General features: G+C 42.7%; 1 protein-coding gene and 2 long non-coding RNA genes across 3 annotated transcripts in view; all 3 read left to right on the top strand.

Moving 5' to 3' along the window:
• Positions 1–22557, top strand: part of LOC115187340 (deleted in malignant brain tumors 1 protein-like) — a 45746-nt gene extending 23189 nt beyond the window's left edge. The window contains exons 6-13 of the mRNA XM_029746409.1: positions 19433–19462; positions 19694–20005; positions 20420–20725; positions 20851–21126; positions 21583–21903; positions 22007–22095; positions 22223–22393; positions 22509–22557. Of these exons, the coding sequence (XP_029602269.1) occupies positions 19433–19462; positions 19694–20005; positions 20420–20725; positions 20851–21126; positions 21583–21903; positions 22007–22095; positions 22223–22357 (1469 nt within the window). The 3' untranslated portion in view covers positions 22358–22393; positions 22509–22557. The remainder of the gene's footprint in view (positions 1–19432; positions 19463–19693; positions 20006–20419; positions 20726–20850; positions 21127–21582; positions 21904–22006; positions 22096–22222; positions 22394–22508) is intronic.
• On the top strand, positions 1913–5316 carry LOC115187424 (uncharacterized). The gene is made up of 3 exons (XR_003876066.1): positions 1913–2115; positions 4940–5002; positions 5246–5316. It is a non-coding gene; the product is annotated as an uncharacterized LOC115187424 (long non-coding RNA).
• LOC115187435 (uncharacterized) lies at positions 3896–4510 on the top strand. The gene is made up of 2 exons (XR_003876076.1): positions 3896–4029; positions 4133–4510. It is a non-coding gene; the product is annotated as an uncharacterized LOC115187435 (long non-coding RNA).
• Positions 22558–27544: the final 4987 nt, after the last annotated feature.

The raw sequence follows: 27544 nt of genomic DNA on the forward strand, positions 1-27544 counted from the left end.
TATTCATTGTACTGCACATTATTATAACTGCAGCCGAGAAGTTTTTGGGCCTCCAAGACTTATGTCAGAAGCACTTCAAGGACGACTGTCACCAGGAAATGTCCCTCCATCACAGGATCCCTCTGAGCCTGTGTAGGGACCTGATTAAAATAGAAAAGCAGGCTGATTTACTTTAATTAACATTTCGTTACTTATAGTTTGTATTGAATTTATTGTATTTATTTGATTAAATGTTTATCCTTTTTGGAGACGTATTATCCACCTGAACAGTAGGTGGCGGAATGCACATATAATTGTTGTGAACGTAATTATACCATAGAAGAAGAAGCTCGCGTCCTTATTCCAGCAAACCCGAAAGTTACAGAGACGGAGAGGAACAGAAATAATCAAACAGCGCTACTCCAAAACATTGATCAGTACAATAAACATCACATGAATCAAACATGAACGCTTGTCTGCCTGTTCCTTATACCATATTGTTACTGAAGGAAGGTAATAATAATGTGTGTATTGTATGAACTGAGATGCTAAATGAACTGTGTCGACACATTGCTAACGGAGCTGAAAACGGAGCAGGGAGGAGGTGTGTTAGTTTACTAAATGCTGTCCGAGGCCAGTGACTGACTTCTCCGTCAGACGGTGATAATGTATTGGGCCTGTAGCTTACTGCACAAAACTCACTGCTACAGTACTGTTTTTAATTGGTTAATGTTACGTTTTTCAAGTCATGTTAAAAAGAAAAGCTGATTGGTAGATCTCGGCTTGCATTTTGACTCAAAGGTTGGTGACCACTGTTCTAGAGTTTTCCCTGTTAACACCATCAACGTGTCCCTTTACTGTGGTAAATGTGATCAATGGAATATTATCCACTTTCACTGCAACATACCGAAACTAAAGCAACTATGTAAGAGATGTTGTAGACAGAACACATCGGAGTAGGATTCTATTACATCAACACGACTCATCCCGACTCTACACAGACCGGTGCTGCAGAACCAATCAGAGCTGCAGTAGACCTACATGCAGTAGGACATTGCCATGTTTATATTTAACCTTTATTTAACTAGGAAAGTCAGTTAAGAACAAATTCTTATTTACAATGATGGCCTGGCAGGAGGCAAAAGGCCTTCTAGGGGGCTGGGATTAAAAATAAAATCATAAAATATAAATATAGGACAAAACACACATCACGACAAGTGAGACAACACAACACTACATAAAGAGAGACATAAGACAACAACATAGCAAGGCAGCAACACATGACAACACAGCATGGTAGTAACACCAACATTTCGCCCCAACAGGTCCACAGACGATGCAATCGCCATCACACTGCACACTGCCCTATCCCATCTGGAAAAGAGGAATACCTATGTAAGAATGCTGTTCATTGACTACAGCTCAGCATTCAACACTATAGTACCCTCCAAGCTCATCATTAAGCTTAAGGCCCTGGGTCTCAACCCCTCCCTGTGAAACTGGGTCCTGGACTTTCTGTTCCTGTTGGGGCGACACATACGTCTCGTGTCTGGGCCGTTGAATTGCGACTTCATTTTGTCCCTATACCGACATTTCGCTTGTTTGATTGCCTTGCGGAGGGAATAACTACACGGTTTATATTAATCCATATTCCCCAACCTCTTTCCATGGTTGAATATGGTGGTTCGCGCTTTCAGTTTTGCACAAATGGTTTCTGGTTAGGGTAGGTTTTAATAGTCACAGTGGGTACAACATCTCCAATGCACTTTCTAATAAACTCACTCACCGAGTCAGCGTATAAATCAATGTTATTGTCTGAGGCTTCACAGAAAATTTCCCAGTCCGCATGACCAAAACAATCTTGAAACCTGGATTCCGATTGGTCAGACATTATGTTTACATTATGTTAGTCACAGATATGTACGTTCAGCCTGTTAATTATTTCAGTACGAGTTGACTTATCTTACAAAGTCAGCGCGGCTTAACATAGTTCATTTCGTTTTTGACCTCGACATTGTTGCTGGATAGATACTTTCTTAACTAACATGCTGGCGCTGCTAGCTAGCTAATGCTAACGGCGCTAGCTAACCTCATATCTGGATGCCTCACTCTAGTTCCCGAGAGAGCAGCATACTGGTAAGTCAACTTTGCTTTCAAACTTCGTAATCATCTGTAAAGTTGTTTTACATGCAGTCATACAAGCTAGATAGATATTTTGTTGAAAGCCTGTTGGCTCATTGGTTGTTTCTTTGGGGCTAGCTAAGCTATCACTAGCTACCTAGGTGGATAATAATGTGATGTACAGTAACGTTACAGTATTACTGAATGACAACATATAGCCTTGTCTCTACTAGTTGGCAAGTTGGTTGATATGGTGCAGTAGACTACAGTACAACATTACTAAATGATAACAATGTAGCCTTGTGACCAGATAGTAGTTGGTTGATATGGTGCAGTAGGTTACAGTACAACATTACTAAATGATAACAACGTAGCCTTGTGACCAGATAGTAGTTGGTTGATATGGTGCAGTAGGTTACAGTACAACATTACTAAATGATAACAACGTAGCCTTGTGACCAGATAGTAGTTGGTTGATATGGTGCAGTAGACTACAGTACAACATTACTAAATGATAACAACGTAGCCTTGTGACCAGATAGTAGTTGGTTGATATGGTGCAGTAGGTTACAGTACAACATTACTAAATGATAACAACGTAGCCTTGTGACCAGATAGTAGTTGGTTGATATGGTGCAGTAGACTACAGTACAACATTACTAAATGATAACAACGTAGCCTTGTGACCAGCTAGTAGTTGGTTGATATGGTGCAGTAGGTTACAGTACAACATTACTAAATGATAACAACGTAGCCTTGTGACCAGATAGTAGTTGGTTGATATGGTGCAGTAGACTACAGTACAACATTACTAAATGATAACAACGTAGCCTTGTGACCAGCTAGTAGTTGGTTGATATGGTGCAGTAGACTACAGTACAACATTACTAAATGATAACAACGTAGCCTTGTGACCAGATAGTAGTTGGTTGATATGGTGCAGTAGGTTACAGTACAACATTACTAAATGATAACAACGTAGCCTTGTGACCAGATAGTAGTTGGTTGATATGGTGGAGTAGGTTACAGTACAACATTACTAAATGATAACAACGTAGCCTTGTGACCAGATAGTAGTTGGTTGATATGGTGCAGTAGGTTACAGTACAACATTACTAAATGATAACAACGTAGCCTTGTGACCAGATAGTAGTTGGTTGATATGGTGCAGTAGACTACAGTACAACATTACTAAATGATAACAACGTAGCCTTGTGACCAGCTAGTAGTTGGTTGATATGGTGCAGTAGGTTACAGTACAACATTACTAAATGATAACAACGTAGCCTTGTGACCAGATAGTAGTTGGTTGATATGGTGCAGTAGGTTACAGTACAACATTACTAAATGATAACAACGTAGCCTTGTGACCAGCTAGTAGTTGGTTGATATGGTGCAGTAGGTTACAGTACAACATTACTAAATGATAACAACGTAGCCTTGTGACCAGATAGTAGTTGGTTGATATGGTGCAGTAGACTACAGTACAACATTACTAAATGATAACAACGTAGCCTTGTGACCAGATAGTAGTTGGTTGATATGGTGCAGTAGACTACAGTACAACATTACTAAATGATAACAACGTAGCCTTGTGACCAGATAGTAGTTGGTTGATATGGGGTGCAGTTAACTAGCGTCGTTGTTATTCACCTCTGACACGGCCAAAACATCAGCTATGTGGTGTCAGATATCACCGGTTAACACTTGATCTGATTGGATCTAGGCCTTACACTCATTCAGTATGTTTAGTTTATGATTATTGTCAGTTCAGAATATTGTGCCTCTCTCTTTTAGATCTGCCAGCCCCAGCAGTTCAGCTGCAGTCTCAGCAGTCCTCTGCTGTGGTCTTTCATTTACCGGCTGCACCAGTTCCTACTACACTGGCCGTGAAGGGAGAAACTGTTGAGGAGACCCAGATGGTTACAGGTAATTCAGAATTCGATTGCATATGCTCAGTCACACCAACAGATGTACACACACATGTTGTTCACCTGTATACTTACTGTCACTTTGTGTGTCTCTCTTTCAGATCTGCCTGACAGCCTCACCCAGAAGACACTGGGCCTATCAAGACTGACAAAGCAGAGATGGGTGGCTGACAAGGAAAAATAAAACACACACACATTATCCACAATGTAAATACATTGTAATTACTTGTTTATTTCATGTTTGCTGCATTTTATTTGAGGATTGGAGAGATCTACTCCTTCATATCCATTCTCAATATCTACATAATTACTGTCCATATCTATCAAATCAAAGGGTGATTGATAATATTGTAAAAGACTATGGCTTAATGTTTACAGTTTGAGGAAATTCTGTGTGCTTTTTTCTGAGTTGAAAACATGTGTTGGTTCCACTTTTCTGGGCTCCGTTATTTACAAATAAGGAATACTTAAAATGTGAATATATAAAATGAAGATATTATAATTAGAATACAGCCGTAGACAGAAGTCAAAGATCAACATACAACTGATGTCTCTCCTGAGTTCTGCCCCGAACAAAAGAAAGACAGGATCTTATATAGATCACACCTTATGGCGTCAAACCCTGTATGTGCAGCTAAAAGAACAAGTTATTCTTAACACAAGGTTTCTGAGAACCGGTCTCAGCAGTATGTAAATCTGCCCTTGTTTCAGAGAAAAACAGAAGCTGTCTCTGTGTCTCTCTGTGTCTCTCTGTGTCTCTCTGTGTCTCTCTGTGTCTCTCTGTGTCTCTCTGTGTCTCTCTGTGTCTCTCTGTGTCTCTCTGTGTCTCTCTGTGTCTCTCTGTGTCTCTCTGTGTCTCTCTGTGTCTCTCTGTCATCCACAGTCCCTTTTCTCACCTCTTCTCACAGACGCAGGGCTGCGGGTTTTGGCAGAGAGCTACACACAGAGAGGCCTCAATATTCAGCTATACAGTGAGTATAAGTACAATGGCACGTCAGCAAATTAATAACAACATAATCAGTGGTGGGGGTCTTTAGAAGACCCCCAAAATCAACTTTAACCCTTCACATGCCTCCCTCTCACACACACATTAGACCCAATGTAAATAAATTGTAATAACTTGTTTATTTTATTTGAGGAAAATATCTGCAATAAAGTACATTCACAGTTAAAGCAATGTCTTTGGTTTATTGGATATTTCTCTGAATACAAAGTGTGACCAGAAGGAAGTCAGCAGACCTGCAACCCCTGGACTGTGTAGGTTTTGTCATCTGGAGCTGAAAAATAGAGAGATGGGAGGAAGAGTGGAGTTTAAAGGTTTATCATTAATAACAGACACAATTCTAGAATGAATTCATATTAGAATATATTACATAATAGTGACCAGTAGTTACTGTATTGTGATGGTTTAGTTACTGTATTGTGATTGTTTAGTAATAGTTACTGTATTGTGATTGTTTAGTAATAGTTACTGTATTGTGATGGTTTAGTCATAGTTACTGTATTGTGATGGTTTAGTCGTAGTTACTGTATTGTGATGGTTTAGTTGTAGTTACTGTATTGTGATTGTTTAGTTACTGTATTGTGATTGTTTAGTAATAGTTACTGTATTGTGATGGTTTAGTCATAGTTACTGTATTGTGATTGTTTAGTTACTGTATTGTGATTGTTTAGTAATAGTTACTGTATTGTGATGGTTTAGTCGTAGTTACTGTATTGTGATTGTTTAGTTACTGTATTGTGATTGTTTAGTTACTGTATTGTGATGGTTTAGTTACTGTATTGTGATGGTTTAGTTAGTGTATTGTGATTGTTTAGTTACTGTATTGTGATTGTTTAGTAATAGTTACTGTATTGTGATGGTTTAGTAATAGTTACTGTATTGTGATGGTTTAGTCATAGTTACTGTATTGTGATTGTTTAGTTACTGTATTGTGATTGTTTAGTAATAGTTACTGTATTGTGATGGTTAAGTCGTAGTTACTGTATTGTGATTGTTTAGTTACTGTATTGTGATGGTTTAGTCGTAGTTACTGTATTGTGATTGTTTAGTTACTGTATTGTGATGGTTTAGTCGTAGTTACTGTATTGTGATTGTTTAGTCGTAGTTACTGTATTGTGATGGTTTAGTCGTAGTCACTGACTCCTGAACAGCTAATCAAAGGGCTACCGAGACCCCTCTTTTACGCTGCTGCTACTCTCTGTTTATTATCTATGCATAGTCACTTTAACTCTACCTACATGTACATATTACCTCAATTACCTCAACTAACCGGTGCCCCCGCACATTGACTCTGTACAGGTACCTCCTGTATATAGCCTCCACATTGACTCTGTACCGGTACCCCCTGTATATAGCCTCCACATTGACTCTGTACTGGTACCCCTGTATAAAGCCTCAATATTGTTATTTTCCTGTCTAATGTGTATTCATGACCCCCCCATGTCTAATGTGTATTCATGACCCCCCCATGTCTAATGTGTATTCATGACCCCCCCATGTCTAATGTGTATTCATGACCCCCCCATGTCTAATGTGTATTCATGACCCCCCCCATGTCTAATGTGTATTCATGCCTCCCCCCATGTCTAATGTGTATTCATGACCCCCCCATTTCTAATGTGTATTCATGACCCCCCCATGTCTAATGTGTATTCATGCCTCCCCCCATGTCTAATGTGTATTCATGACCCCCCCATGTCTAATGTGTATTCATGACCCCCCATGTCTAATATGTATTCATGACCCCCCCATGTCTAATATGTATTCATGACCCCCCCCATGTCTAATATGTATTCATGACCCCCCCCATGTCTAATATGTATTCATGACCCCCCCATGTCTAATATGTATTCATGACCCCCCCATGTCTAATTATGTATTCATGACCCCCCCCATGTCTAATATGTATTCATGACCCCCCCCATGTCTAATATGTATTCATGACCCCCCCCATGTCTAATGTGTATTCATGACCCCCCCATGTTTAATGTGTATTCATGACCCCCCCATGTCTAATGTGTATTCATGACCCCCCCATGTCTAATATGTATTCATGACCCCCCATGTCTAATGTGTATTCATGCCTCCCCCCATGTCTAATGTGTATTCATGACCCCCCCATGTCTAATATGTATTCATGACCCCCCCATGTCTAATATGTATTCATGACCCCCCCATGTCTAATGTGTATTCATGACCCCCCCATGTCTAATGTGTATTCATGCCTCCCCCCATGTCTAATGTGTATTCATGACCCCCCCATGTCTAATGTGTATTCATGACCCCCCCATGTCTAATGTGTATTCATGACCCCCCCATGTCTAATGTGTATTCATGACCCCCCCATGTCTAATGTGTATTCATGACCCCCCCATGTCTAATGTGTATTCATGACCCCCCCATGTCTAATATGTATTCATGACCCCCCATGTAATGTATTCATGACCCCCCCATGTCTAATGTGTATTCATGACCCCCCCATGTCTAATATGTATTCATGACCCCCCTCCATGTCTTTTCCTCTCTTGGATATTGGAGCAGTTATGATGTCATCATAACCAGTAACCTTTTCCTCTCTTGTCCCAGTCCATCCTGACCCTGACATTAAACCATCAGACCTGTTGAGTTGACTTGGGTAACAGACCTCTAGCTTCTACACCACATCCCCCCTTCTCCTGCTCTAACATGAGACCTCATCAGAACTCATTTTGGGTGCTGGTACTGTTTATATTTAGGTTCTGGAACATTTAGCCAATATTCTATAAGAGGTGAACTCAAGCAGTAGAAAGTTAGAGGTGATATTATAACACACACTAAAGTTGAAGTCGGAATTTTACATACACCTTATCCAAATACATTTAAACTCTGTTTTACACAATTCCTGACATATAACCACTTTATTTTAAGAATTTGAAATGTCAGAATAATATGAGAGAGTGATTTATTTCAGCTTTTATTTATTTCATCACATTCCCAGTGGGTCAGAAGTTTACATACATTCAATTAGTATTTGGTAGCATTGCCTTTAAATTGTTTAACTTGGGTCAAATGTTTCAGGTAGCTTTCCACAAGCTTCCTTCAATAAGTTGGGTGAATTTTGGCCCATTCCTCCTGACAGAGCTGGTGTAACTGAGTCAGGTTTGTAGGCCTCCTTGCTCGCACTCGCTTTTTCCACTTCTGTCCACAAATGTTCTATAGGATTGAGGTCAGGGCTTTGTGATGGCCACTCCAATACCTTGACTTTGTTGTCCTTAAGCCATTTTGCCACAACTTTGGAAGTATGCTTGGGTCATTGTCCATTTGGAAGACCCATTTGCAACCAAGCTTTAACTTCCTGACTAATGCCTTGAGATGTTACTTCAATATATCCACATAATTTTCCATCCTCATTATGCCATCTATTTTGTGAAGTGCAACAGTCCCTCCTGCAGCAAAGCCCCCCCACAACATGATGCTGCCACCCCCGGGCTTCACGGTTGGGATGGTGTTCTTTGAATTGCAAGCCTCCCCTTTTTCCTCCAAACATCACGATGGTCATTATGGCCAAACAGTTCTATTTTTGTTTCATCAGACCAGAGGACATTTCTCCAAAAAGTACAATCTTTGTCCCCATGTGCAGTTGCAAACCATAGTCTGGCTTTTTAATGGCGGTTTTGGAGCAGTGGCTTCTTCCTTGCTGAGCGGCCTTTCAGGTTATGTCGATATAGGACTCATTTTTACTGTAGATATAGATATTTTTTGTACCTGTTTCCTCCAGCATCTTCACAAGTTCATTTGCTGCTGTTCTGGGATTGATTTGCACTTTTCACACCAAAGTACGTTCATCTCTAGGAGACAGAACGCGTCTCCTTCCTGAGCAGTATGACGGCTGCGTGGTCCCATGGTGTTTATACTTACGTACTATTGTTTGTACAGATGAACGTGGTACCTTCAGGCATTTTTAAATTGCTCCCAAGGATGAACCAGACTTGTGGAGGTCTAGAATTTATTTTCTGAGGACTTGGCTGATTTCTTTAGATTTTCCCATGATGTCAAGCAAAGAAGCACTGAGTTTGAAGGTAGGCCTTGAAATACATCCACAGGTACACCTCCAATTGACTCAAATGATGTCAATTAGCATATCAGAAGCTTCTAAAGCCATGACATCATTTTCTGGAATTTTCCAAGCTGTTTAAAGGCGCAGTCAACTTAGTGTATGTAAACTTCTGACCCACTGGAATTGTGATACAGTTAATTATAAGTTAAATAATCCGTAAACAATTGTTGGGGAAATGATCTGTGTCATGCACAAAGTAGATGTCCTAACTGACTTGCCAAACTATAGTTTGTTAACAAGAAATTTGTGGAGTGGTTGAAAAATGAGTTTTAATGACTCCAACCTAAGTGTATGTAAACTTCCAACTTCAACTGTATGTGAAACTTTGCTGCTCTGTCAGCAGTTTCCTGTGGGGTTTTTCAGAACAGATCAGTTTGCTCTATTTAGCTGAGCTCAACCACTGATCTAAGAAAAGTTTTTCACACCACTGAAATAAGGAAGTAATGAGAGAGAAGTCATTTTGCCTAGCAGTATTTTCCATTCTTCAGTCCTCTCTACGACAGTAGACTGTATAGCTCAGTGGAGCCCCAGTTAGAGACAGATATGATACCTGCAGTGATGATGTTGTTGATCCTCTTCTGGAACACAGGTAGGATGCTGTTATACACTTGTGACAGTTACTGAGATATGTTTTGATATTGTAAGATATATTATACATTTCAGGGCTAGTAAAAGAACATACAACTGGAAGCAGACAGTAGAAATGTGTCTCAAAGCAGGACAATGATGTGATCACCTGTAAATGTACTTTACTGTAGCCTAACTGTCCACCTGGGCACTAATGTCAGTTAAGTTGTGATGGTGTCATGCATCTGACTGTTGTATATTCAGTGTGTCAATGATTGATTGTATCTGTCTCTATGTAAATGAATGAGAGTATATTTTATGTATCTATTTAATATTGGTCTGATGTTAGAGCAGGAGAAGGGGGGAGTGTAGATGCCAGAGGTCTGTGACCTGAGTCAAGATCAACAGGCCTGATGCTACATGTCAGGAAGAGAGAGAGAACGAGAGAGAGAGGAAGGAGGGGGTGGGGAGGGCAGAGGAGACAGTAGTGGAGAGAGAGGGGAGGGCAGAGGGGAGAGAGGGGAGGGGACAGAGTATCGCCGAGGGAAGTAGGTGTGATGAGGGTGCTGCAGCGACCCCAGAAAAATACAAAAATGTAATTGTAATATTTTTGTAAACTTTTGGGATTTTTTTTTTTCACCCTAGTAGTGCAGTACTGTATCAGCGGTCTGATATAGCCTTCTGTAGTCAGCCAAAAATAACCTTCTTGCTTATAGGGGCGGCAGGTAGCCTAGTGGTTAAAGCGTTGGGCCTGTACCTGAAAGGTTTCTAGATTGAATCCCCGGGCTGACAAGGACAAGGTAAAAATCTGTTCTGCCCCTGAACCAGGCCGTCATTGGAAATAAGAATTTGTTCTTAACTGACTTGCCTAGTTAAATAAAAAATAGGCCAACATCATCATCCTCTGTCGGCATCCTAATCCCTACCTGTAGTCTACCTACCTCTGGTATAATGCATTTCCACCTCTCACTCCATCAGTGTTGCTCTGTCTGCATCCTAATCCCTACCTGTAGTCTACCTACCTCTGGTATAATGCATTTCCACCTCTCACTCCATCAGTGTTTCTCTGTCTGCATCCTAATCCCTACCTGTAGTCTACCTACCTCTGGTATAATGCATTTCCACCTCACACTCCATCAGTGTTGCTCTGTCTGCATCCTAATCCCTACCTGTAGTCTACCTACCTCTGGTATAATGCATTTCCACCTCACACTCCATCAGTGTTGCTCTGTCTGCATCCTAATCCCTACCTGTAGTCTACCTACCTCTGGTATAATGCATTTCCACCTCTCACTCCATCAGTGTTGCTCTGTCTGCATCCTAATCCCTACCTGTAGTCTACCTACCTCTGGTATAATGCATTTCCACCTCACACTCCATCAGTGTTGCTCTGTCTGCATCCTAATCCCTACCTGTAGCCTACCTACCTCTGGTATAATGCATTTCCACCTCTCACTCCATCAGTGTTGCTTGTCCATCTTCCTGAATTAAAAGATGAACAGATCAATATTGCTGGCATAACATCATTAAATATTGCTAAGTTATTTAGCTGTAGTGTGGATGTAGGGCTGGTTTTAGTATATAATGAGCACCCAGATGCTGCGAAGGCAACACAATAATATCAGACAGACAAGCTGGCCCTGCTGCCTCCACGTTGGCTACTATGTTGCAATATGAATATTCTCAGAGTTGTCTTGTTGATACTAAATGTTTCAGTTTCTCCAAGCCGCCTTGTTCATTTATACAATGTTTCAATATTATCAGAGCCACCTTGTTGATGCAATGCTTCAGTATTCACAGAATGTTTCCTTTCCCTGGTGAATAATGCAGACAGGCAGATACATAATGAGCTGGGTGCAGACATCATAAGGAACATCTCTGGATGCAAAGCAACAATTTTGGTGGGAAGCACATGAGACAATGACACTGTCATAGTACACTATATGAACCGCTCCACAAGGGTGACTTCATATACATTATAGCAGGGGGTCAACAACGCTTTTCACGAGATCCAATTTACAATTGATCCTACAATTTCTAAAGATCTGCGTGACTGTAATTATTTCCATATCAGCATTTTATGCTACTCAACTGTGCCCAAAAAATGTTTAAATGCCCACAAACTGAATATTTGTTGCTGGCTACTAGACAGAAACGTTGTCCATTCAACCACAGGCCACGGAGCCCCACTATGCATTGTCTTCCTGTATGGAGGCGCTGTCCAATCAGCGGTGCAGCCTTAAGGTAAAGTTAAATATTGTATTGTTTTTGTTCATTTCTGAGTGATGTTCTATCGATTCCCTGCGTCATGTCATGTTTTCATGTGTATCTGAGTTATTTGCCTTCAAGCAGGCAGAAATATGTCCGGTATGATGTAGCATCATGATAGAGTCTCACTACACTGGTAGTTAATAGGAATATGACTTTTAGATCGCCAAAACGTTATTCATACAGATTTCAATACTGGACGATGTAACTCGGGAGGTCTTCTTTCTAATGAGAAGTTTATCATATTTTTGTGATATTCCTGCCTTGGGAAATTGATAATTTAACGGAGGGTCTAACACGTTTCTCCTATTTGTCTGCCTCTATAGTCCAGGGTGCATTGCGTGGTGCCTTTGCCAGAGATATTATAGAAAGGAGATAGGAATCCATTAATGAACAATGTATACCGCCCTTCCCAGCACACTGTCGACCAATCACGTTCAGGTTGTCATGCTGCGTCACACGGTTGCTAAGCTACTCGTCACGCAATCCCTTCTCATAGTCAGTATACTGTATGTCGAGAAATGTGGCTATTTTCTTCGAAAGTACGTAATGCCACGATTCCAAAGCTGGATGATACTACAGATAGCAAGTCAATTTACCTCACATCTCGGAAAAGATTAGTCATGTTGTACTTCTTGTTGACTAAATTCGTGTTAACGTTGGGTTTTTGAGCTAGCGCTCAGTAGACTCCCATTCGCCTCCTGCCCCAGAATCGCCCAGAATGCACCGCGTGGGCCAATAACGAGGGATGACGTAGAACGGGCAAAGTTTCCCATCTCCTCAGAAGTATATCTGCCGTTGTGATTTAAACTCCACTCTGTGAGACACATCGATCTGCAGGTTGAACATGGTGAGATTGTTGAACCATAAAATGATAGTGCAGTGTGTTTAGGCGAGAACATTGCATTGTGGATTTTGTACTCAACTTGAGCTGCAACAAATTTCCTCAGATTTTCCATATTTCTACCAACCTTATTATAACACCAAAATGAAAAATCTGTTAACAAAAATGATTGTTCTCACATATTAGAGTAATTTATCACAGTAAATAAAAAATATTGAGTGGTTTTGGGTGGATTTTTCCTTTAATGTGTAGATTTTCCTTTTGTATTTCATGATTTTCTTCATTCTTTGGTTGAGCCTGTTTGTCGTTACTCGTCCTTGTCGATTGTAGTTCTAAGTAAATCCTTTGATGTCTGCCTTTTATTTCAATACATGTGTAGGATTTATCTGGCACAGTTTACATTCACAGTCAGCTGTTTTATGCTCCGGTTAGTTTCACAATGATGTTGGTATTTGAAGTCAGCCTTTGACGCTTGTAAACTCAATTTTTAAAAAAAGTCCCTTTTTCAGGACCCTGTCTTTCAAAGATAATTCGTAAAAATCCAAATAACTTTACAGATCTTCATTGTAAAGGGTGTAAACACTGTTTCTCATGCTTGTTCAATGAACCATAAACAATTAATGAACATGCACCTGTGGAACGGTCGTTAAGACACTAACAGCTTACAGACAGTAGGCAATTAAGGTCACAGTTATGAAAACTTAGGACACTAAAGAGGCCTTTCTACTGACTCTGAAAAACACCAAAAGAAAGATGCCCAGGGTCCCAGCTCATCTGCGTGAACGTGCCTTAGACATGCTGCAAGGAGGCATGAGGACTGCAGATGTGGCCAGGGCAATAAATTGCAATGTCCGTACTGTGAGACGCCTAAGACAGAGCTACAAGGAGACAGGACAGACAGCTGATCGTCCTCGCAGTGGCAGACCACGTGTAACAACACCTGCACAGGATCGGTACATCCGAACATCACACCTGCGGGACAGGTACAGGATGGCAACAACAACTGCCCGAGTTACACCAGGAACGCACAATCCTTCCATCAGTGCTCAGACTGTCCGCAATAGGCTGAGAGAGGCTGGACTGAGGGCTTGTAGGCCTGTTGTAAGGCAGGTCCTCACCAGACATCACCGGCAACAACGTCGCCTATGGGCACAAACCCACCGTTGCTGGACCAAACAGGACTGGCAAAAAGTGCTCTTTACTGACGAGTTGCTGTTTTGTCACACCAGAGGTGATGGTTGGATTCATGTTTGTAGTCAAAGGAATGAGCGTTACACCGAGGCCTGTACTCTGGAGCGGGATCGATTTGGAGGTGGAGGGTCCGTCATGGTCTGGGACGGTGTGTCACAGCATCATCGGACTGAGCTTGTTGTCATTGCAGGCAATCTCAATGCTGTGCGTTACAGGGAAGACATCCTCCTCCCTCATGTGGTACCCTTCCTGCAGGCTCATCCTGACATGACCCTCTGGCAGGACAATGCCACCAGCCATACTGCTCGTTCTGTGCGTGATTTCCTGCAAGACAGGATTGTCAGTGTTCTGCCATGGCCAGCGAAGAGCCCGGATCTCAATCCCATTGAGCACGTCTGGGACCTGTTGGATCGGAGGGTGAGGGCTAGGGCCATTCTCCCCAGAAATGTCCGGGGACTTGCAGGTGCCTTGGTGGAAGAGTGAGGTAACATCTCGCAGCAAGAACTGGCAAATCTGGTGCAGTCCATGAGGAGGAGATGCACTACAGTACTTAATGCAGCTGGTGGCCACACCAGATACTGACTGTTACTTTTGATTTTTACCCCCCCCCCCCCTTAGTTCAGGGACACATTATTCAATTTCTGTTAGTCACATGTCTGTGGAACTTCTTCAGTTTATGTCTCAGTTGTTGAATCTTGTTATGTTCATACAAATATTTACACATGTTAAGTTTGCTGAAAATATACCCAGTTGAGAGTGAGTGGACTTTTCTTTTTTTGCTGAGTTTATTATGCATTTATTTCATTGTACTGTTCCACCAGTAGACTAAATGAGTCAATGTAGTCTATGTATGATGAAGTTGAGTAGTACATTGTACACTCCATTCCACAGACCTTTAAACCTAATATAAACCTAATATTGCACTGATAATTAATGTCTGGGGGCATTTTTGTTAGTTTTTGCCGTTCTCCAAATAGTATTTTAGAGTTTTAAGTACAGTAAATTATCTGGTGTGGGGATTTCTACACACCCCATTTAGCCATACCCTAGGTTTAGCTGTATTTCTACACACCCCATTTAGCCATACCCTAGGTTTAGCTGTATTTCTACACACCCCATTTAGCCATACCCTATGTTTAGCTGTTTTTCTACACACCCCATTTAGCCATACCATAGGTTTAGCTGTATTTCTACACCCCCCAAACTACATAATGTGGCTATGGGACAGAGGAGGAGGGGAGGAGAGATGGAGAGAGAGGGAGATGTCATCAGAGATGGGGCTGACAGACTAACATGCAGTCAACTGAATATCTTTTCATTACTGACTTCTCACCAGTGATGTCATCATAACCAGTAACCTTTTCCACTCTTGGTCCGGCTCACCTTGACCCTGACCTCTGATATAAATGATTTAAAAAACAGATGAAAGCAAATGTATTAAATTAGATCCCCCCACATTTATTTAACCAGGTGTATGTGTGTGTGTTCTATTTTTTTATTTAACCTTTATTTAACCAGGTAGGCTAGTTGAGAACAAGTTCTCATTTACAACTGAGACCTGGCCAAGATAAAGCAAAGCAGTGCGACAGAAACAACAACACAGAGTTACACATGGAATAAACAAACGTACAGTCAATAACACAATAGAAAAAAAGAAAGTATATATACAGTGTGTGCAAATGGCATGAGGAGGTAAGGCAATAAATAGGCCATAGTAGCAAAGTAATTACAATTTAGCAAATTAACACTGGAGTGATAGATGAGCAGGTGATGATGTGCAAGTAGAAATACTGGTGTGCAAAAGAGCAGCAAAGTAAATAAAAACAATATGGGGATGAGGTAGGTAGATTGGATGGGCTGTTTACAGATGGACTATGTACAGCTGCAGTGATCGGTTAGCTGCTCAGATAGCTGATGTTTAAAGTTAGTGAGGGAAATAAAAGTCTCCAACTTCAGCGATTTTTGCAATTCGTTCCAGTCACTGGCAGCAGAGAACTGGAAGGAAAGGCGGCCAAAGGAGGTGTTGGCTTTCGGGATGACCAGTGAGATATACCTGCTGGAGCCCATGCTACGGGTGGGTGTTGCTATGGTGACCAGTGAGCTGAGATAAGGCGGAGCTTTACCTAGCATAGACTTATAGATGACCTGGAGCCAGTGGGTCTGGAGACGAATATGTAGCGAGGGCCAGCCGACTAGAGCATACAGGTCGCAGTGGTGGGTGGTATATGGGGCTTTGGTAACAAAACGGATGGCACTGTGATAGACTGCATCCAATTTGCTAAGTAGAGTATTGGAAGCTATTTTGTAGATGGCATCGCTGAAGTCGAAGATCGGTAGGATAGTCAGTTTTACTAGGGTAAGTTTGGCGCGTGAGTGAAGGAGGCTTTGTTGCGAAATAGAAAGCCAATTCTAGATTTGATTTTGCATTGGAGATGTTTGATATGAGTCTGGAAGGAGAGTTTACAGTCTAACCAGACTCCTAGGTATTTGTAGTTGTCCACATATTCTAAGTCAGAACCGTCCAGAGTAGTGATGCTGGACAGGCGGGCGGGTGCATGTAGCTATCAGTTGAGGAGCATGCATTCAGTTTTACTAGCGTTTAAGAGCAGTTGGAGGCCACGAAAGGAGTGTTCTATGTGTTCTAGTGTTCTCGTTTGGAGGTTTGTTAGCACAGTGTCCAAAGAAGGGCCAGAAGTATACAGAATGGTGTTGTCTGCGTAGAGGTGGATCAGAGAATCACCAGCAGCAAGAGCGACATCGTTGAAATATACAGAGAAAAGAGTCGGCACGAGAATTGAACCCTGTGGTACCCCCATAGAGACTGCCAGAGGTCCGGAAAACAGGCCCTCTGATCTGACACACTGAACTCTGTCTGCTTGTATATATCCTCGCTACTGTATATAGCCTCACTACTGTATATAGCCTCTCTACTGTATATAGTATCTCTACTGTATATAACCTCTCTACTGTATATAGCCTCTCTACTGTATATAACCTCTCTACTGTATATATCCTCTCTACTGTATATAACCTCTCTACTGTATATAACCTCTCTACTGTATATAGTCTCTCTACTGTATATAACCTCTCTACTGTATATAGCCTCTCTACTGTATATAGTCTCTCTACTGTATATAACCTCGCTACTGTATATAGTCTCTCTACTGTATATAGCCTCTCTACTGTATATAGTCTGCCACCATGGGGAGAAGGGGAGAAGAGAGGGGGAGAAGAAGAGAGGGGGAGAAGAGGAGAGGGGGAGAAGAGGAGAGGAGAGGAGAGGAGAGGAGAGGAGAGGAGAGGAGAGGAGAGGAGAGGAGAGAAGGGGAGAAGAGAGGGGGAGAAGAGGAGAGATGGAGAAGAGGAGAGGAGAGGGGGAGAAGAGGAGAGGGGCAGAAGAGGAGAGGAGAGGGGGAGAAGAGAGGGGGAGAAGAGGAGAGATGGAGAGGGGGAGAAGAGGAGAGGGAGAGGGGGAGGAGAGAGGGGGAGAAGAGGAGAGGGAGAGAAGTGGAGAGTAGAGGGGGAGAAGAGGAGAGGGGGAGAAGATGAGAGGGGGAGAAAGGGAGAAGAGAGGGGGAGAAGAAGAGAGGGGTTGAAGAGGAGAAGAGAGGGGGGGGAAGAGGAGAAGAGAGGGAGAGAAGAAGGGGGAGAAGAGGAGAGTGGAAGAAGGGGAGAAGAGAGGGGAGAAGAGGAGAGGAGAGGGGGGAGAAGAGAAGAGAGGGGGGGGAGAAGAGGAGAGGGGGAGAAGAGGAGAGGGAGAGAAGTGGAGAGGGGGGAGAAAGGGAGAAGAGGAGAGGGGGAGAATGGGAGAAGAGAGGGGGAGAAGAGGAGAAGAGAGGGGGAGAAGAGGAGAAGAGAGGGGGAGAGGGGGAGAAGAGGAGAAGAGAGGGGGAGAAGAGGAGAAGAGAGGGAGAAGAGGGAGAGAGGGAGAGGGGAGAGGGGAGAAAGGGAGAAGAGGAGAGGGGGAGAAGAGGAGAGGGGGAGAAAGGGAGAAGAGAGGGGGTGAAGAGGAGATGGGGAGAAAGGGGAGAAGAGAGGGGGAGAAGAGGAGAGGGGGAGGAAAGGGGAGAAGAGAGGGGGAGAAGAGGAGAGGGGGAGCAAGGGGAGAAGGAGGAGAGGGGGGAGGAGAATGGGAGAAGAGGAGAGTAGAGGGGGAGAAGAGGAGAGGGGGAGAATGGGAGAAGAGGAGAGGAGAGGGGGAGAAGAGGAGAGGGGAGAAGGGGAGAAAGGGGGGGAAGAGGAGAAGAGAGGGGGAGAAGAGGAGAGGGGGAGGAGGGGGAGAAAGGGAGAAGAGAGGGGGGTGAAAAGGAGATGGGGAGAAAGGGAGAAGAGAGGGGGAGAAGAGGAGAGGGGGAGAAAGGAGAAGAGAGGGGGAGAAGAGGAGAGGGGGAGAAGGGGAGAAGAGGAGAGGGGGGAGAATGGGAGAAGAGGAGAGTAGAGGGGGAGAAGAGGAGAGGGGGAGAAAGGGAGAAGAGAGGGGGAGAAGAGGAGAAGATGAGAGGGGGAGAATGGGAGAAGAGGAGAGGAGAGGGGGAGAAGAGGAGAGGAGAGGGGGAGGAGAGGAGAGGGGGAGAAGAGGAGATTAGAGGGGGAGAGTAGCAGAGAGATGGAGAAGAGGAGAGGAGAGGGGGAGAAGAGGAGAGGGGAGAAGGAGAGAAGAGAGGGGGGAAGAGAAGAGGAGAGGGGGAGAAGAGGAGAAATGGAGAAGAGGAGAGGGAGAGAAGAGAAGGAGAGGGGGAGAAGAGAGGAGAGGGAGAGAAGAGGAGAGGGGGAGAAGTGAGGGAGAGAAGTTAGGTGGGAGAAGAGGAGGGGGGAGGAGAAATGGAGAAGAGGAGAGGAGAGGGGCGATGGGAGGGGATGAAGAGGAGACGGGGAGAAGAGAGGGAGAGAAGAGGAGAGGGGGAGAAGAGGAGAGAGGGAGAAGAGGAGAAGAGAGGGGGGAAGAGAAGAGGAGAGGGGAGATGGGGAGGAGAGGGGAAAGGAAGGGAGTGGAGAGGAGAAAAGAGGGGATGAAGAGAGGGGAGGGGAGGGGAGAAGAGTAGAGGGGGGAGGGGAGGGTAAGGAGAGGAGAAGAGAGGGGAAAGTCACGAGCTCTTCATGAAGGCCATTCTACTGCCAATGTTTGTCTATGGAGATTGCATGGCTGAATGCTTGATTTTATACATCTGTCAGGAAGGGGAGTGGCTGAAATAGAATCCACTAATATGAAGGGGTGTCCACATACTTTTGTATATATAGTGTATGTACACATGGGTGTTGTTGCACCATACCAACGATAAGCCTGTCTTCCCCATCACATCATGAAAGGTCATGTTGATGTTCATTTAACCTCTGTCTCTCTCTTCCTCTGACTCCTCCCTTTCTCCTTTGTTTCTCTCTATCTCTCTGTCTCTTTCTCTCTCTTTCTCCTCTGTCTCTCTCTTCCTCCTCAGATCTCCAGGCTCAAAGCGTCAGTCCACCAGGTAGGTAGAGTATAAATCTACAGTGATTATAGCAGTTCAATATTAGTCAACTTTATTATCCCACATGGAGAAATTCATGTGTCCATACAAACCATTCTAAACCCCAATAACAAGTAGTGTTTTATGGAACTACTAATACTTGTCAACCACAAAGCACTACTGCTGTTAGAATAACACAATCACTGTCATCATCTGTCCTCACCACTGTGTTTTCCTCTCTGCTGTTTACAGCTGAACTCTCAGTCAGACTGGTGGATGGGACCACTTCCTGTTCTGGGACAGTGGAAGTCTTCTTCAGAAGAGAGTGGTCAGTTCTATGTTCTGTGTTATGGAGCATGATGAGAGAGGTTAAGGTTGTGTGTAGAGAGCTGGACTGTGGGAATCCTGTAGCTGAATCTAGAAGACCTCTGGTTGAAGATGGAAGAAGAGGAGTCAGACTATTGAGATGTAGTGGAGATGAGTCTTCTATTAGACAGTGTGTCATCATAGGAGGAGGACCTGGTGCCTGTAGTGGTGGATATTATCATCATGTGACCTGTTCAGGTAAGAGGCTGGCCATATTGAGAGATTTATTTATACATTATACAATATTACCATGTATCATGTTTTATGTGTTTTTATTTCATTTAAATAGAGGGAGAGATGTCAGATGTATTTAAACATTTTATTTGTGTTTGTCATATTGGTTTATGGGAGATCATTGTAGTTCAGATGGTACTGAAGTGAAGCTGCCTGATGGATGTCCAGCTGTTTATTTTCTATAAAGTGAAGTGAACTTATTCCTGTCTCCTGCCTGCATTATTCCCAACCCTATCCTGAGTGACTAAGAACCCATTTCTACCTCTTACAGTATCAAACATAGCAAACTACAATATTTTATCCAACATATTTGTGTTTAGTCCTTGACAGTGTCATCAACAAAACTGATTGAATGTTCAACCAAGTCTTTTTCTCCAGAGTCTGTGCGGCTTGTGGATGGAGCTGGTCTCTGCTCTGGGAGAGTGGAGGTGAAGTCCAATCAGTCCTGGGCCTCAGTGTGTGAAGCTGACTTTGACCGGCAGGATGCAGAGGTAGTCTGTGGGGTGCTTGGCTGTGGGGCTCCTGCAGCTCTACAGGGGGGGCTCTATGGAGAAGGTGAGGGTCAGACCTGGGATAAAGAGTTCCAGTGTAAAGGCAAAGAGTCCCTTCTCCTGGACTGTGACACCTCAGACAGAGAAAACAACACCTGTCTACCTGGTAATGCTGTTGGACTCACCTGCTCAGGTAAGAAACCGTTTGTCACTCAATCAACATTGTTTCTCACCTGGAGTGAAGAATATGAGAGACAATATAGGTGTGTTTTAGTGAGAAAATAGTAAGATTACTGTCTCTCTCTTTTCTTTTCTCAGAGCCTGATGATGTGAGGCTGTTGGGAGGAGGCAGTCGCTGTGCTGGTGGAGTGGAGCGGTACGACCAGGGAGAGTGGAGGACTGTGGGATCTGACTGGAACCAGAGGGATGTAGCTGCAGTAGTGTGTAGACAGCTGGGTTGTGGCTCCACTGTTTCAGTTCTACCTGGAAACACCACTGGAGGGTTTTTAGTTTCCTGTTCTGGGTCTGAGTCTTCACTGAGGGAGTGTTGGAGAAGTTATTATCTCTCTCCTGGACTCACAGGGATCTGCTCAGGTAATAACAAGATATTATAATTATATTCATCTGATTTCCTTCATTCATACAACTTCCTCTGCACCTCTCATGATGACTGTTTAGCTTGTCAGTCTGCTTTACTAAATAGATCACTCAGTCAAGTAGGAATCAAATACTACTTAAAATTCCAGAATGGTTTTGTATTTGAGTGTTATCTCAGTGAACGTCTCTACTCACTACCACTGTCACATGTCATGTTATTGTCATATCTAAATGAGGAAAGTAGTTGAGGAGCTACGTTTTCTTTTTCTCTCCTCTTGTTCCAGATGTCCTGCTTAAGCCTGATATCAACATATGTTGTCTCAGTGACTGTAGGCCCACTACTCATGTTGCCCTGTGAGGGAGGGTGGCTAGCACTGTTACATGCTGATGTTATTGTCATATCTATAGGAAACTAGTTGAAGAGGTTTGTCTTGTTCTCTTTTATTGTTACAGATCTCCTGGTCCAGCCTGATATCTCCCTGACTGACTCAATGGGAGGGGTCTCCAGGGGCCACCAGGGGCCCGAGGTGTTCAAGGGCTACAGCTTCACCATCACCTGCTCCACTCAGCCACAGTACCCAGGAGGCTCCTTCCTCCTCACGTTCACCGGCTCCAACAGAACCCAGACCCAGCCAGCTGTCAATCACTCTGCTGCCTTCCTCTTCCCTGCTGCAGATGACTCCCACCAAGGGATCTACAGCTGTGTTTATGACAATTATGTTTTCTCTCATAACTTCTCCTCTGAGAGTGAGCTCCTCTCCCTCACCATCACAGGTAACTGAACATGAACCAGACTTATAACTTTGTCATTGACAGATTTCCCACAGATCTATGTGATGATGATCAGTCCCCTCATCAAAGGTGTTTCTGTTTGCAGCCTCTCCTCTGCCAGCCTTCATCATCAGACACGTTGTAGTGCTGCTGATGCTACTGACAGCCATCATCACCTCCTACCTGTACTACAAGGTAAAGACATTTACTCAGACGTTACAAGTCATTTAAACAAGAGGGAGAGGGTGAGGGGGAGAGGGAGGGAGAGAGAATGGAGATACTAGAGAGTAAATGTCTGACTGTTGGTGCTGTGTCTCCCTAGCCCACCAGGAGGCAGAAGAGAGTGAACAGGGTGAACAGCATGGATTTTTATGTCAATGCCATGGAGATGGTCTCTCTGAGCTCCAGAGCTGAAGCTGGACCGGGAGAGGAGAGAGCAGCCCAGGGGACGGAGTAGGAGTAGAATGAAGCTGACCCTACATGCTGATCTTAGGTCAGTTATGTGTTTTAAATGGATGGTCAGCAGTGGACTGGTGTTTAAAATGTGGTGACAAACCTGAAGTGGTTCTAATTTTAATAACAAGTTCAGAATTAGTTTATTTTTCTAGAACCTTGGAAGAAATCTAAAAGGAGTGACTGCAACCACCATTATTCCTTTAGTTTGGTTTTACCACCAGAGAAACATGGGGTTCTGGGTAACATGGGGTTCTGGGTAACATGGGGTTCTGGGTAACATGGGGTTCTGGGTAACATGGGGTTTGGGGTAACATGGGGTTTTGGGTAACATGGGGTTCTGGGTAACATGGGGTTCTGGGTAACATGGGGTTTTGATTATTTTAAGCGAGTAGCTCAATTACGTCTGTTTTGTGTTCCAGAATGTATTAAATTGCAGTAGTATTACTTTTTGCTTTTGTCTTAATGTCTTTATCTTATTTAGTGTCTCTTAGATTCTTTATCTTATTTAGTGTCTCTTAGATTCTTTATCTTATTTAGTGTCTCTTAGATTCTTTATCTTATTTAGTGTCTCTTAGATTCTTTATCTTATTTAGTGTCTCTTAGATTCTTTATCTTATTTAGTGTCTCTTAGATTCTTTATCTTATTTAGTGTCTCTTAGATTCTTTATTTGAAGTGTTTCCATTATTAGTCCATGTATTATTATAATCATCTGGTCATTCTTTGTATTTTGAAACATTTTTTAATGAAGTGGTTTTTTGTTGTTGTTTGTGTTGTTTACCCCTGTTATTGATTATGATATATCATTGTTATGATGTTAGTAGTATAGAGATAATGATGTTATTTTCTTATGAAGGTGTTCCTAATGATTTGTCCACTCAGTGTATAGTTGTGAGTTCAGATGATGTAGCTGTTATGTTATTTACTCTTTCCAGATAAAGACCTGTTGTTCTCTAAACTGTCATGTAATCACTGAATGCTTTTAATAAACTCACAGGCTGTCAGTCTTGTGTGATTTCCCCTCCAGTTTTTTATTTCCCAGTGGTCAAGGGGTTATTGATCATTAATGATTCCATCAGTGACACCAGACATCAGCTCAGCACCTTGACCCTTAGTGACACCTCTCCCCCAGACAGACAGACAGACAGACAGACAGACAGACAGACAGACAGACAGACAGACAGACAGACAGACAGACAGACAGACAGACAGACAGACAGACAGACAGACAGACAGACAGACAGACAGACAGACAGACAGACAGAGGCAGAATTCTGCATCTTCATATCACAATAACAGCTTTCTACTGCAACTGGAGGTGTTCTGAATATCACTACACAGGACAACAACTCCCATTGTTATAGACATAGACATGAGCATCTTGTCACTATATACAGATATCTGGAGGTGTTCTGAATATCACTACACAGGACAACAACTCCCATTGTTAGAGACATAGACATGAGCATCTTGTCACTATATACAGATCTCTGGAGGGTGGATACACTTTTACACCTGCTACGTTAGGTTAGATACACACAGACCACATGACTGCAAATCAGACATTATCATGATCTCAATCTGAACTATAAATCAGACATTATCATGATCTCAATCTGAACTATAAATCAGACATTATCATGATCTCACTCTGAACTATAAATCAGACATGATCATTATCTCAATCTGAACTATAAATCAGACATTATCATTATCTCAATTTGAACTATAAATCAGGCACTAACAATTTCTATATCTGAACTATAAATCAGACCTGATCATTATGTCCATAAAAAATAGAAAATGCATAACAATAAAATGTTGAAGACATTTTCAAATGGTAAAAAAATATTACATTGTAAAAGAAGCGACAAAAAAGTTCAGATAAAAGTAGAAACTTTGTTAAAAGGATCTATAGACAAAAAAGAAAGGCAAAATAACAAATCACAACAGTTTGATGCTGATCTAATTGGACATGTAGAAGAGAAGTTCATTACAGACAAGGAGAATGACTGGTCTCTGATAGAGAAGTTCAATTCACTACAGACAAGGAGAATGACTGGTCTCTGATAGAGAAGTTCAATTCACTACAGACAAGGAGAATGACTGGTCTCTGATAGAGAAGTTCAATTCACTACAGACAAGGAGAATGACTGGTCTCTGATAGAGAAGTTCATTACAGACAAGGAGAATGACTGGCCTCTGATAGAGAAGTTCAATTCACTACAGACAAGGAGAATTACTGGTCTCTGATAGAGAAGTTCAATTCACTACAGACAAGGAGAATGACTGGTCTCTGATAGAGGAGTTCAATTCACTACAGACAAGGAGAATGACTGGTCTCTGATAGAGAAGTTCATTACAGACAAGGAGAATTACTGGTCTCTGATAGAGAAGTTCATTACAGACAAGGAGAATGACTGGCCTCTGATAGAGAAGTTCAATTCACTACAGACAAGGAGAATGACTGGTCTCTGATAGAGAAGTTCAATTCACTACAGACAAGGAGAATGACTGGTCTCTGATAGAGAAGTTCAATTCATTACAGACAAGGAGAATGACTGGTCTCTGATAGAGAAGTTCAATTCACTACAGACAAGGAGAATGACTGGTCTCTGATAGAGAAGTTCAATTCATTACAGACAAGGAGAATGACTGGTCTCTGATAGAGGAGTTCAATTCACTACAGACAAGGAGAATGACTGGTCTCTGCTTCTTTTCTGGACTTCCCTCCTCTCCTTATGAAGTCCTGGTTTTAACACAACAAAACACAACATGTAAAACAGGTCATCAATCACTGTAGTTGTTGAGAAATTAAGTTCACATGAGAAGCTGTATGTCCTGACTGGGGTTTCTGTTAACCGGTAATAGCCGGCTTTTGGCCGGCCTATTGTCTTGGAGAAGAAGAAAAAATCCCATTGAGAAATAATGTTAATTAGCCTCTTCGTTGTAGCCTAGGTCTAATGGTTGTATGAATTTGGAATCTATCGTCCCACAACTATCTCAGAGTCTGTTTGGAATAGGATATTTATTTTCTCTACAAGCTGATGAATAGAAAAGGTAAAATGTTCTACTATGGGGGATACTCGTCTTGTTGTCTGAGGTAAAGTAAATGTTTTGTAAGAGCTAATCAGTGTTAGGTTAGAAGGACCACACATTGTTGCATCCTTGACTTGCATGTTCTGTTGATATTAATTACCATAATCTACATATGATTTGTCATTCTGAGCACTGTGGGTGGACGCCCTGATCAGGTTACACACCCATTGTATATGGGTCAGGTAAATTTACCAAATGTCCGGTAAATTAACATGCGGATGTCAAGTGTCTGGTGCCTAACAGAAACCCTGGTCTTGAGCCACCGTGTGTGTTCCCTGGCCCAGAAGGCAGCAGGAATGAAGAGCAGAAACAGAGCTTTGGAGGCCACCACCAGGACCCAGATAAGACCACAGTCAGGAAGGCAGCAGGAATGAGGAGCAGAAACAGAGCTTTGGAGGCCACCATCAGGACCCAGATCAGACCACAGTCAGCAGACACACCACAGTCAGGAAAGTCACGAGAGGTGATGGAGTCCTCTGTACAGTAGAGAGGAACAACATCACTAAACAGATTACTGTGTAAGGTTATATTAACCTATCATCTAGTCCCCTGGATAGAGTTCCTACCAACTATGAGTTGTTTTAACAGGAACTTCAAAAAGCTTCAGAACATGTTCACTCCCAGAGGAACATGGACTTTACTGGATGTTCACACATGAAACAAGGAAACAATTCTTACCAATTAAAATCCAAGTGGTGACCTTTCCATAGTGGTAGACCTGAATCTCCACTTCATTCATCACCTTAGTCCCACAGTAGTAGAGTCCCAGGTCAGATTCAGTGATGTTCTCAATCAGTAGATCATAGGAGTTGTTAGAAGGGAGGGAGAGGACTTTGGAAATAGTCGTAGACGGAGATCGTAAGAGTAGGCTGGTGCTCATGAGAACAATTCCTGAACCACACAATAAATATTCCAATGGAAACACTACAGTCACAGTAGAGAGTGATGTTGTCTCCTGGTCTGACTCTCAGCTCCACCTCTGCTGTAGAGATCCCATCCTGACTGGAGGAAACAGCACCTACAGGTAGCAGAGGAACAGTGTTAGGATGAACTGACTGGAGGAAACAGCACCTACAGGTAGCAGAGGAACAGTGTTAGGATGAACTGACTGGAGGAAAGAGCACCTACAGATAAAATTATATTTGTAACATGCTTCGTAATCAACAGGTGCCTGTTAAGATATATATTTTATATAATATGATTTCCTGTCCCAGTTCACCCTGCAGCAGACTACACTCATCATACTGAGAATACAATGGCATTCCCACCACTAGTTTATTTTGGTAGTGTTCCCTTCAGCTGGTTATCAGCTGTTGTCAGTCACATGTGAGTCTAGAAAGATGATTCTCTTCCTCAATAGTTTGCAGTGAATTCTACTAGATGAAAACCTGACTTTAATATGACATCCTGGCATTTAAAGTGTATTTAATTTGTTTTAATTTGACATGTGCTACTCTAAAATGTAATTTTTTCACAAACCCAAAATACCTACCATTTAGAACACAAGTCTGGGTATTTGGACAAGGCTAATGTGATTTAACCAAAGATTTTTGGTATCCATTACTGGGAGTTACAGGAGAGGTACGGTTTGGTGTAACACAGAGCATTTTCAACCAGACTTATTGATACTGTCTTTGTCCTCAATTTGTGTAGTCTCACAAAATGCCAATGTCAAGTAGCAAGGGGTCCGTTGGAATTTAGAAAATGCTTCCTTATTCAAATAAATACATTTTTTGCTCCAAGAAGTAATCCAACAATGTGTATGCTGCCATCTTGTCAATTTCAAGTCTTCTTTCATTGATCGAGACAGGTGGGTCCACCCCAAAGTGCCGCATGGCATGATGATAGACACCTGTCTCGACCAATGAGAGAAGGTTTGAGACATACGACAGGCACGACTCCATCACCATCATTAAGTTTGCAGACGACACAGCAGTGGTAGGCCTGATCACCGACAACGACGAGACAGCCTATAGGGAGGAGGTCAGAGACCTGGCCGGGTGGTGCCAGAATAACAACCTATCCCTCAACGTAACCAAGACTAAGGAGATTATTGTGAACTACAGGAAAAGGAGGACAGAGCACGCCCCC

The sequence above is a fragment of the Salmo trutta genome, unplaced genomic scaffold (assembly GCF_901001165.1).
Source record: "Salmo trutta unplaced genomic scaffold, fSalTru1.1, whole genome shotgun sequence".
Taxonomy (NCBI): domain Eukaryota; kingdom Metazoa; phylum Chordata; class Actinopteri; order Salmoniformes; family Salmonidae; genus Salmo; species Salmo trutta.